The following is a 13,040-nucleotide window of genomic DNA, read 5'->3' on the forward strand; positions in this document are numbered from 1 at the left end:
CAGGAGCCTCACGTGCGAGATGAAGGCCGGGCCGAAGCCGAGCGACGTTTAGGAGTTTGTCCACGGTGCTCGTGGCTCGCCCCGTCCAAGGCCTCCTCCCGACCCAAGAAGAGGAGGCCCGGGTCCACGTTGTGCGCTTCTGCAAGGGAGATCACGTCTGTGACCGTACCGGTGTGCGTCGTGTATGCACCGTCCGGGGATGCAACACGACTGCTCCGGCAGGATCAGCTGACCCCAGCGCCGTCTTGAGACGGTTTGCCAGCACCTTGGAGAAGATTTTGGAGTCGGCGCACAAAGAGGGACGCGGGTCGCCAGTTCACGAGGAGGCGCAGGTCCCCCTTCTTGGGTAGCAGGGAGACCACCGCAGTCCTGCAGCTCTGTGGGAGTTCACCCCCTTCTGCAGACTCTCCGTCAACAATTGCAGTAGTGGAGGACCAAGGAGAGAGACAGAGAGAGATACATGCATAGAGACACAGAGAGAGAGAGAGACAGAGAGATACAGGGAGACACAGAGAGAGAGAGAGAGACAGAGAGATACAGGGAGACACAGAGAGAGAGAGACAGAGAGATACAGGGAGACACAGAGAGAGAGAGAGACACAGAGAGATACAGGGAGACACAGAGAGAGAGAGACAGAGAGAGAGAGACACAGAGAGATACAGGGAGACACAGAGAGAGAGACACAGAGAGATACAGGGAGACACAGAGAGAGCGCGAGAGAGCGAGAAACAGAGAGAGACACAGAGAGATACAGGGAGACACAGAGATAGAGAGACACACAGAGAGATACAGGAAGACACAGAGAGAGAGACAGAGAGATACAGGGAGACACAGAGAGAGAGAGACAGAGAGATACATGCACAGAGACACAGAGAGATAGAGGGAGACACACAGAGAGAGAGACACAGAGAGATACAGGGAGACACAGAGAGAGAGAGACACACAGAGAGATACAGGGAGACACAGAGATAGAGAGACACACAGAGAGATACAGGAAGACACAGAGAGAGAGACAGAGAGATACAGGGAGACACAGAGAGAGAGAGAGACAGAGAGATACATGCACAGAGACACAGAGAGATAGAGGGAGACACAGAGAGAGAGACACAGAGAGATACAGGGAGACACAGAGAGAGAGACACACAGAGAGATACAGGGAGACACAGAGAGAGAGAGACACACAGAGAGATACAGGGAGACACAGAGAGAGCGCGAGAGAGCGAGAAACAGAGAGAGACACAAACAGAGACACACACACAGAGAGACACACAGAGGGACACATACACAGATGGAGAGATAGAGCGAGAGAGAAAGAGACACGGAGAGAGAGACACGGAGAGAGAGAACACACACAGATGTAGAGTGAACAGAGAGAGAGTGAGAGGAAATTGTGTATGCACATGAGTGTGTGTGAGTGAGTGTGAGCCAAGTCCCTCATTGTACAATCTCTAAGCCCTTTCAATTCGTTTTTTTTCACTCGAATGACGTCAACTTCTCTCTCGCTCTCTCCGTCTCTCTCTGTCTCTCCCAGATCCCAGCTGAGAGTCTCCGCTCTCCCCACGTATCCGAAGTTCATCGAACTTCGCGTCTCCACTCTCCACGAGCACCATCGGAGTGGCCCTCACTCACTCATGGGTGAGTTTAAAATTCAACCATCACTCACCCACTCACACAGACACTCACTCACAGTCACTCACCCACTCAAACAGTCACTCACTCGCCCACTCACACAGTCACTCGCCCACTCACACAGACACTCACTCACAGTCACTCGCCCACTCAAACAGTCACTCACCCACTCACACAGTCACTCGCTCACTCACACAGACACTCACAGTCACTCACCCACTCAAACAGTCACTCACTCGCCAACTCACACAGTCACTCGCCCACTCACACAGTCACTTGCTCACCCACTCACAGTCAGTCACTCACCCACTCATGCAATCCCTTACTCACAGGGTCACTCACTCAGTTTACCCACTCAGTCATCACTCTGTAAAGTATAAAAGTGAAAACTATTTCACCAGGTAAGACCCCACTGAGCTCTGTAGTTCTTTTTCAGAAGCGACCCCTTGGCCACCACAAATGAGAGCCCATTGAAGTGATTCATCACGTGGACATTAATTGTAGCCAAATACTCTAAACGCACGTGAAGACTAAATGTGGAGGGAAAAACCGGAGGACTCGGAGAAAAATCCACGCGACCACGGGGAGAGAATGCAAACGCCACATATACAGGCGTAAGGGTCGAGATTGAATTCACAACCTCATGCATGCCAGGCGAGGTAGTTAACATCTCCTAGCCACCGTGGCGCCCCGCTCACCCGCACAGTAACTCACTCACCCACTCACTCATTGATGAGTTTCAGATTCAACCCTCACTCACTCATACTGTCACTCACTCATACTGTCACTCATCCACTCAGTCACAACAAAGACACGATCCCCCGTACAGCCTGTAACAGACTGTATCGTGTTTTGCCTGTAACAAATTCGCTGTTAGCGAGTAGCACCTATAAAGGCCGACACGGCACACGAGGGGGTGGATGGTCAGCACCACACCCGGCCGCCTTTGTCTCCCCAGTGGCACTCTTTACAGACCGCACCAGGTACTTATTTGAGGCTGAGTCGACTTAGCGGAGGCCCAGGACCGGTTCAGATAATCCTTACTGGTGTGGCATTGAACGGAAATCAAACTCGGGTCGCTAGGTTCGTGGCGCAGCGCGCTAACCGATACTCTACCGCTCTCGCACAAACACTTTTAAAACCAACATATGTACGCAATTACTATCGAGTTCGGAGAACCCGCCGTCAACGTAGGAGAGACGTCGTTTAACTTTCATATCATCCACAGCGCCACTTCTGGTTATGCTGTGTTGTGTACGGGAAAACCTCGCGCAACGCTGCTTTATGGAACAAGTGTTTGGGCTAGTGAGCTCTGTTTTCTGCAACACGGGGTGATGTCCTGGCGATAGACGGTGTACCTCGTCAGCTCGTAGTAGGGCGTCGTAGTAGTAGAATCCAGGCACGGCAGCTGGAGTGTAAAGTCCAGGGCCTTCAATGCACTCAATTAACCGCTGGCGTCTGGTTGAGTCTATCGATTCGAGCAGGGACTTTCCAACCTGTGGGCTGCCCGACTGTTTGTGCTGTCGGAGCACCTCCTGGGTCTCTGTTGTCCAGCAGGGAGTGGATTCTTTCCCGAAGCCTAGGGGTGATGCTCTTCTTGGCAGGTTGCAGTAAGGAGGCCAACAAAACGGTGATAGCATTCCGGTGTCGCGGGAATTGGACTCACCACTCTCACTTACAGCCTCCTTATAGTGGTCCCAGTCAGCTTTGGCCAGGTTCCACCCTGGTAATAGTTTTTTGACACAATCATGGGTAGGATTTGGATGCTGATTTTGGCGATGATGAGCCTATGTTGACTTTTGGGGAAGCTTGGGAGTATTCCGTGGGATGCGTGAAGTGTGCTCCCATCGAGATCTTTGACAACGATGGTGAGGTCCGGGTTGTAGTCGCGGAGCAATCGAGCAGAGCGGAACGTTTCTTGCTGCTTGGGATCGAAAGCCAGGTGCAGATCTTACCGGACATTCAGTCAGTGAGGTATTTGCCGTCAGGTGCAGATCTTACCGGACATTCAGTCAGTGAGGTATTTGCCGTCAGGTGCAGATCTTACCGGACATTCAGTCAGTGAGATATTTGCCGTCAGGTGCAGATCTTACCGGACATTCAGTCAGTGAGATATTTGCCGTCAGGTGCAGATCTTACCGGACATTCAGTCAGTGAGGTATTTGCCGTCAGGTGCAGATCTTACCGGACATTCAGTCAGTGAGGTATTTGCCGTCAGGTGCAGATCTTACCGGACATTCAGTCAGTGAGATATTTGCCGTCAGGTGCAGATCTTACCGGACATTCAGTCAGTGAGGTATTTGCCGTCAGGTGCAGATCTTACCGGACATTCAGTCAGTGAGGTATTTGCCGTCAGGTGCAGATCTTACCGGACATTCAGTCAGTGAGATATTTGCCGTCAGGTGCAGATCTTACCGGGCATTCAGTCGGTGAGATATTTGCCGTCAGGTGCAGATCTTACCGGATATTCAGTCAGTGAGGTATTTTCTGTCGACCTGTACCACTGCATAGCCCCACATCGTATGGTAGCTGTTAAAGTCATCAACGTATAGGGATTGGTGCACTTGGGGTTGCTGGCGATGGCTATATTGAATTTGGGGCTTTGTACACGTCAGTGATGTGCAGGTATGCTTCTTTTTTCAGTTGTCGGGAAGGCGTAGAACTCCGTGATGGTGTTCTTCACGTATATGGCCAAGCCATATTTCGGTTGGTAGTGGCTCGTCGTGAGGTTGTATCCATGGGTGTGGTAGTGACTGGCACGTAGGGCATCTAAGACATGGGTTTCATGGAGCACCAGGACATCAATGTTAGGTGTGCTCATTATGGTCGCGAGATACTCGCACATCGCTCGAGAGAGTCCCTCAATGTTCAGTTGGAGGATCCTTGCCCTGTGAACAGGGCCGTTGGGATGGCTTTTTGTTGTTGCTCTGGAGACTGGGGAGATCGATGATTGATGTTCGGTTGCCGCGTTGACGGCATTCATTGTGATTTCTCACTTAGCAGAGTGGGCCCCATAAAGGTGGCCATCTTCGACTCCCTATCCACTAATTGGTAATGTCAGATGGACACCTGCAGTCGATGGTGAATCATCAACGTGGAAGTGGCAGTGTTAGGGGTGAGCATGTGGGCTTGGAATTCAGTCAGGACCGAGCTTGTGGGCTGGGAATTCAGTCAGGACCGAGAATGTGGGCTGGGAATTCAGTCAGGACCGGGCATGTGGGCTGGGAATTCAGTCAGGACCGAGCTTGTGGGCTGGGAATTCAGTCAGGACCGAGCTTGTGGGCTGGGAATTCAGTCAGGACCGGGCATGTGGGCTGGGAATTCAGTCAGGACCGAGCTTGTGGGCTGAGAATTTAGTCAGGACCGGGCATGTGGGCTGGGAATTCAGTCAGGACCGGGCATGTGGGCTGGGAATTCAGTCAGGACCGGGCATGTGGGCTGGGAATTCAGTCAGGACCGGGCATGTGGGCTGGGAATTCAGTCAGGACCGAGCTTGTGGGCTGGGAATTCAGTCAGGACCGAGCTTGTGGGCTGAGAATTTAGTCAGGACCGGGCATGTGGGCTGGGAATTCAGTCAGGACCGGGCATGTGGGCTGGGAATTCAGTCAGGACCGGGCATGTGGGCTGGGAATTCAGTCAGGACCGGGCATGTGGGCTGGGAATTCAGTCAGGACCGAGCTTGTGGGCTGGGAATTCAGTCAGGACCGGGCATGTGGGCTGGGAATTCAGTCAGGACCGAGCATGTGGGCTGGGAATTCAGTCAGGACCGGGCATGTGGGCTGGGAATTTAGTCAGGACCGGGCATGTGGGCTGGGAATTCAGTCAGGACCGAACTTGTGGGCTGGGAATTCAGTCAGGACCGAGCTTGTGGGCTGGGAATTCAGTCAGGACCGAGCATGTGGGTATGAGTGCCGCGGTGCGGCAAGAGTCATGGAGAGGGGGGTTTTGTGTGGAGGTGAAATGTAAGAATAGTGTACGCACACATACACACACGAGAGATGTACAGACTCGGCATCCTTGAGGATAATAAGCAGGGGCAGAAATCCTGTAGAATTCGTGAATGACTGTATTCCCTCGTTATTTGCGAGGGTATTTTCTGGAGATGCTCGTGAATATTTAATGGGTAATGATATTGTCTCACGCAAACAAACCTAGCTCTTTAATGAATGCCCTTAAATGAAAACGTAAATAAGCTAATAAATACGTGACAATTGCCACTTTATCTTATCACTCTCTTTCTCTCGAGTCAGTCGTCATGCACAGTTTATAAATGCGATTCACGGATAGCCAAAATCGCAGACAACAAGTTCACGAATGACGAGGGAATACTGTGGTTAATTTCAGACCGAGGAACGCAATTCTACTTTCCCCACAAGCCCTATGATTTGTCGAACACGGCTTTTGCCCAACGCGGAGTTTTCCAGGAACGTAACCGCCTGCGCTAAGTAAGGTCTGCCTGTCCCCTGCCATTGGGTAGGGGTGGTGTGCAATAATTTATACTCGCTTGGAGGAGTTCCACACCATCTAACTGTAGTCTTCGTTTCTTCGATTCAAGAGCCGAATGGCTCACAGGGCTATACCAAATAAATGGAACTATGGACTATGAACTATCTATGCAGCAACAGCAGGAGTGCCTTCATCCAAGACACTTTGCAACAATTCTACAAGTTGTACGTCAAGGCGATCGTGGTTGAGATAACAAATAGCGGGGCTATTATCTCTCATATTGTTGTTGTTGTTGGGTGAGATCGCGTAAGTATGTTAATTTGACGTTAACCTGCTCCCACGTGACACAGCGAGTCGGTGGAGTTTGCCATTGAGATGAGACGTGCCAATTGGTGATAAGCCACTCTGCGTGGGGCTCCCATTGGGCCTTACCTGGTAAAATATCAAATAAAACATCGTTTTAGTTTAGATTTTAGGGGTCGTGCGTAGGGGTAGTGATGGGGTTAGTGGTAAAACAGAATAATAATATTAACGCGATGCAAACCCGAAAGTTCACAAACACAGAGCCCATTACTTCTCACTGATTGATCGGAAACAAAAAAATGAGAGAGAGGGGGAGAGGGAGGGGGAGAGGGGAGAGAGAGGGGGAGGGAGAGGGGGGAGAGGGGAGGAGAGAGGGGGGAGAGGGAGGAGAGGGAGGGGGAGGGAGGGGGAGAGGGAGGGGGAGGGAGGGGGCACTCTGAAACTCTGAATTTGTCTCTCTCATTGTTTGTTGGACTCTCGCCTTTCTCGCTCTCTCTCCCACGCTCCCTCAACCCCGACACTCCGGGGTCACTCTCCTCCTCCTCCTCCCTCTCCTCCTCCTCCCTCTCCTCCTCCTCTCTATTCACTCTGTCTATAGAATCTAAATATAACCATCTCTCCCTATTCACTGTCTATAGAATCTAAATATAACCATCTCTCCCTATTCACTGTCTATATAATCTAAATATAACCATCTCTCCCTATTCACTGTCTATAGAATCTAAATATAACCATCTCTCCCTATTCACTGTCTATAGAATCTAAATATAACCATCTCTCCCAATTCACTGTCTATAGAATCTAAATAGAATCCTCTCTCCCTATTCACTGTCTATAGAATCTAAATAGAACCATCTCTCCCTATTCACTGTCTATAGACTCTAAATAGAACCATCTCTCCCTATTCACTGTCTATAGAATCTAAATAGAACCATCTCTCCCTATTCACTGTCTATAGAATCTAAATAGAACCATCTCTCCTTATTCACTGTCTATAGAATCTAAATAGAACCATCTCTCCCTATTCACTCTGTCTATAGAATCTAAATAGAACCATCTCTCCCTATTCACTGTCTATAGAATCTAAATAGAACCATCTCTCCTTATTCACTGTCTATAGAATCTAAATAGAACCATCTCTCCCTATTCACTGTCTATAGAATCTAAATAGAACCATCTCTCCCTATTCACTCTGTCTATAGAATCTAAATAGAACCATCTCTCCCTATTCACTGTCTATAGAATCTAAATAGAACCATCTCTCCCTATTCACTGTCTATAGAATCTAAATAGAACCATCTCTCCCTATTCACTGTCTATATAATCTAAATAGAACCATCTCTCCCTATTCACTGTCTATAGAATCTAAATAGAACCATCTCTCCCTATTCACTGTCTATAGAATCTAAATAGAACCATCTCTCCCTCCCTCTTCTTCCCTCTCTCTCAAAGCAAAGAACGTCAACTTTTAACACAGATCACAGATAAGCACACAGCAACATAAAACAATTTAAAATAAAATAATTTGTATGCATTAATACATTAAATATTAAACGTTAAGCATTCAGCAAATCAAATAACATGTTTTAGTGGTGTACAAATGTCTCTCGATTTATTGCTTAGGTATTTGTGAGCCTGACATTGCTAAAAAAAAAAAATGTTTTTATGTAAGTGGTGGATCCAGCTGAAGTGGGTACATCCACAAACTCCACTTTGGTGGAATGAAATGTCAAACATCACGCCAAGAATGGCACAGTGCAAAGTAGTCCATTGGCTAAGGACATTTTTTTTTAAGACGACAACATTCCCCAGCTGAGTAGCCGCTTTTCGTGTGAAGCAAACGGGGGGCCTTGATACTGAGCAATTATTTTTTCAAACCACAATTTAAGGTTTTAGAACAGCAACTAGAATGTTTATTGTTATATTATGAGACCTCCTTTGCCAGTAGCAAGATATAGAAATAGGTTTTTACCCTTTTAGCTCGCACCAAAACTGACACCTTTATACAAGGGATCATGTTTGCAATAACCACAACACAAGCAGTCAAAATGCAAACAAAAAGAGACAACTCTGATGATAATATTGGCACTGTCCTTGAATTTGATTGGTCCACACCCGAGACGGCTTTTCTTAGAGCCCTTAGTCTCCACTGGTGTTGGACCAGATGACGCCAAAAGGCGCACAACTCAAAAACAGCGCACTATCAGAGTTATTGAGGGCTCGGGGTGAGCATTTACATTATGACACCTCCTTTGCCAGTAGCAAGATATAGTAAGAGGGTTTTTATCCCTTGTATAAAGGTGTCAGTTTTGGTGCCAGATAAAAGGGTAAAACCCCTATTACTACTACTATTAGCATGTTTATATACTTAGCTCTTTCGGTAAAGTCACGTTGAAGGGAAACAATAAATAATAAAATCTATATAAAACAATAAAAAATTCTCACGACGTTTCAACCATAACACAAACGGTCATCATCAGGTGTGAAACCCAACGGCAAGAAACATTTTTTATTGTTTTATATATATTTTTATTGTTTATATATTTTATTATTTTATTGTTTCCCTTCAACGTGACTTTACCGAAAGAGCTAAGAATATGAATGACTGCAGTCACGAAAGCTTTAAATCAAAATTTATTAGCATGTTTGTTGTTATAAAATAACCATTACAAATAATACCACCCAAGTCACTCACTTTCTTAAATTGTGTCCCTTTAAATGCCCGCTGTCTATGAAAATCCATGGCAATTACTGTGATGAATGATGAAGCATACATATTTTTGTAACATTAATTACAGTAAAAAAAGTAATATTCTACAGCACTCTTTTATAAATACGATGTTGTCGTAACAGATATCCCCAACCTTACGTGTTACACGGTATCTTTGACACACCAGTTGTCAACGTGATAGAATATTCTTGTAAATGCCTCCCTTTTATATGTTTTAATAGTGAATTAAGTAAACACAAATCTACATAATGGATTTAGAATGTGTTCCCACATCTAGCTTGTATATACAAACAAGCCAGGTCCACAAAGCACTCCTTCCGCAGTCAGAGATCACTCCAGTGGACTGTCCAGGCCACAGACTGCAAGTGATTGTGCGCTTGCATTTAATCGTCCAAGATCACCCTTGAATGCTCTGTCACGAGTGGACATTCGTGGAAGTGCAGATATTGAATTTGTGGGCAGGGCTTGAGCACAGCCTACCACTGCGTTGTCTGTCAGACGAGTGCAGTGGTCCATGCGCAACCCCTCCAAGGATTTGGAACATGCCCCATTCACCAGCGCATTCACAGCTTCGTCTGTCACCTGCGTTTCAGCAAAGTCGATGCACCTCAAGGACGAGGAGGCACGCACCAGGGCACGGAGAGAGGCATCGCCCAGTCGATGTCAGCTTCTCGGGTTAAGGATCCATAGCTGTGGGGAGGATGCAGCCGGCTTTATTATTTAAATGCAATCCCACTCCAGCGCTGTCCTACCAGACAGTCTCGTCCCTTCACCCGATGAAGGCCGCTTGTGTTGTGGCCGAAACGTCGTGAGAATATTCTTGTGTTATTTTATTTTATCAATTTATTATTTTATTCTCATTCTACGTGGTGGTGACTTTACCGAAAGAACCAAAGAAGCTTTATTATTGCCCGCTCGGCGAGCTCTGTGCACTGCGTCAATTCCACGTCCAGCAGCAATTTGGCAACAGCAGCAGCAGCACCACGCCGCTGCTAATGCCTCCGCATTGGCGTCGTTCAGTACGGATTCGGTGAAGGCGCTTGCATGAAGTCAAGTTGCCTCAGGGCTCTCAGCCGTGATTCTCCACCCGAGAGGAGTTCAACTTCTTCACCTGAGGGTTCACAAAGTTGCCGATGTTCTGGTGGGTGGCCTCTCCTTGCTTGACCAGCAGGTTGAGGAGTTTGGTGTTGAGGTTTTGCGGCAACTGCTCCACCTCCCCCCGGAGTAGCTGTGGCAATGCACGCGCCACAATCTGCAAACTCGCAGGTCTTTCTCATTCCTTCCTTTGTTTTGTTTTACGATCAGAGGAAACAAGAAGAAGATGCTCGGTGTAGCCGGCACTTTGCTCCGTTCATCATTTCGGGTTTTTTGTTTTAATGCTTTGCTTTGTGTAACCCCCCGCCCACTCCTTTTAAATGAAAGACACAAAATGTGTTTTTTATTTTTTTCCTTTCCCCTTCCCTCTCTCTCTACCCCCCTCTCCACCCCCCCTCTCTACCCCCCTCTCCACCCCCCCTCCCTCTCTCTCTACCCCCCTCTCCGCCCCCCTCTCCGCCCCCCCTCTCTCTCTACCCCCCTCTCCGCCCCCCTCTCTCTCTACCCCCCCTCTCCGCCCCTCTCTCTCTACCCCCTCTCTGCCCCCCTCTCTCTCTACCCCCTCTCCGCCCCCCTCTCTCTCTACCCCCTCTGCCCCCCCTCTCTCTCTACCCCCTCTCCGCCCCCCCTCTCTCTCTACCCCCTCTCCGCCCCCCTCTCTCTCTACCCCCTCTCCGCCCCCCCTCCCTCTCTCTCTACCCCCTCTCCGCCCCCCTCTCCGCCCCCCCTCTCTCTCTACCCCCCTCTCCGCCCCCCTCTCTCTCTACCCCCCCTCTCCGCCCCTCTCTCTCTACCCCCTCTCTGCCCCCCTCTCTCTCTACCCCCTCTCCGCCCCCCTCTCTCTCTACCCCCTCTGCCCCCCCTCTCTCTCTACCCCCTCTCCGCCCCCCTCTCTCTCTACCCCCTCTCCGCCCCCCTCTCTCTCTACCCCCTCTCCGCCCCCCCTCCCTCTCTCTCTACCCCCTCTCCGCCCCCCTCTCCGCCCCCCCTCTCTCTCTACCCCCCTCTCCGCCCCCCTCTCTCTCTACCCCCCCTCTCCGCCCCTCTCTCTCTACCCCCTCTCTGCCCCCCTCTCTCTCTACCCCCTCTCCGCCCCCCTCTCTCTCTACCCCCTCTGCCCCCCCTCTCTCTCTACCCCCTCTCCGCCCCCCCTCTCTCTCTACCCCCTCTCCGCCCCCCCCCTCTCTCTACCCCCTCTCCGCCCCCCCCTCTCTCTACCCCCTCTCCGCCCCCCCTCTCTCTCTACCCCCTCTCCGCCCCCCCCTCTCTCTCTACCCCTCTCTCCGCCCCCCCCCTCTCTCTCTGCCCCCTCTCTTCCTACTCCATTTGGCTCGCTCTCTCTCTTGTTTCTTTATAACTACGACAAGTGCTGCATCTGCACGCAGCCCTTCCCACAGTCAAACGGCCTCCGACGGGTAGCTCACAATGTGCACGCACAGAGAGCTCTCTAACGTCATCCGCCACCGAGCACACGGCCTCCTCCAACGCCCACTTGCTCCTTGAAGGCCGGCACGGCGTGGGTCAGCCGTGCGTGGCGGAACTCCGGGCCCACACCGCACCCTGGCTCCGACCAGAGCGCGGAAGATGCCCAGGCTGCTGGCTGGACGTTGCCCCTCCAGGGCCACCTCCTCATCCTCCTCCTTCAAAGATAAAGATCCCCCCGTGTAGCCTCGAACCGAATGTTGGGGCAAGTGCTGTTAGCGAGCACATATGAAGGCTGGCACTGTGGCACACGAGGGGGTGGGTGACCAGCACCATGCCCGGCCGCCTTCGTCTCCCCAGTGGCAATGTTTACTACACACCGCTCCAGGTACTCAATTGAGGCTGAGTCGACCTAGGGGAGGCCCAGGACCGGTTCAGATCATTGCTATCACTTGTGTTGGCCGTGAGCGGGAATCAATCTCGGGTCGCCGGGTTTGTAGAACAGAGCGCCAACAGCTGCGCCACCGCTCCCCATACACAGAGACACATCAACAAAAACAACAACAACCGCCATTCGCCACTAAGTGGCGGTGACGTCACCACGACGCTTGTACCAGGCTATGTGCACCTTGAGGCCACGTGAAGTGTCGACCGCCCGCTGGCAGGAGGTCACGGGGCAGACCCAGGTGCCACGAGTCGACTGACTGAGATGACTGGCTGATGCACCACCTGTGCCCCCTACTGTGCCAACTTTCTGTGCTTTAGCCACCCGGCGCTCCGTTCGTTGTTGTGAGCGTCGCTCCTCCGCCCTCCGTTGTTGTTGGAGGGCGACTGCCTCCAACTGCCCAGTAGCGTCCTTCACGAGCCTCCTCCACAGAGGCCGATCTTGACACCGCTGGTACCAGTCATCGGCAAGTCCACTCAGCTCCACGTCCTCCTGTACCACATCACTCCATCTCTTCTCTAGCCCGTGCCGCGCCCGTTTAGCCCCCTCAATCCGGCCGAACAAAAGCTGTTTCGGCATGCGGTGGCTGGGCATGCGGGCTACATGACCCAGCCATCGCAGCCTTGCCCGCCGGAGGAGCTCACTGATGGGACCTTGCCCAGATCTTTCAAGGATTTGTGAGCTTCTCACATAATCCAGCCTGGTTAAACCCAGGATGGATCGTAGGCAGGCCAGCCTAAATGTTTCTAACCGGCGAAGATGTTCCATTAGGGGTGTCCATTAGGGGGGCCGAGAAGACCTGAAGCTTCGTGCGGAGTGATAGACCAGGTAGCTTCCACACAGCCTTACGCAACCGATTACAGAGACACATACACAGAGACACAGAGATACATACACAGAGACACAGAGACACATACACTGAGACACATATACAGAGACACATACACAGAGACACATACACAGAGACAC

The 13,040-nt window shown here is 50.6% G+C and overlaps 1 protein-coding gene across 1 annotated transcript in view; it reads left to right on the top strand.

Moving 5' to 3' along the window:
• Nucleotides 1–1,489: 1,489 nt before the first annotated feature.
• The window catches only part of LOC116957512 (neuronal membrane glycoprotein M6-b-like), a 55,635-nt gene continuing 44,084 nt past the window's right edge, over nucleotides 1,490–13,040 (top strand). The window contains exon 1 of the mRNA XM_032979717.2: nucleotides 1,490–1,635. Coding sequence (XP_032835608.2) covers nucleotides 1,632–1,635 — 4 coding nt within the window. The 5' untranslated portion in view covers nucleotides 1,490–1,631. The remainder of the gene's footprint in view (nucleotides 1,636–13,040) is intronic.

Source organism: Petromyzon marinus, chromosome 76, assembly GCF_048934315.1.
Source record: "Petromyzon marinus isolate PM22_M1 ecotype Great Lakes invasive population chromosome 76, UKy_Petmar_22M1.pri1.0, whole genome shotgun sequence".
Classification (NCBI taxonomy): Eukaryota; Metazoa; Chordata; class Hyperoartia; order Petromyzontiformes; family Petromyzontidae; genus Petromyzon; species Petromyzon marinus.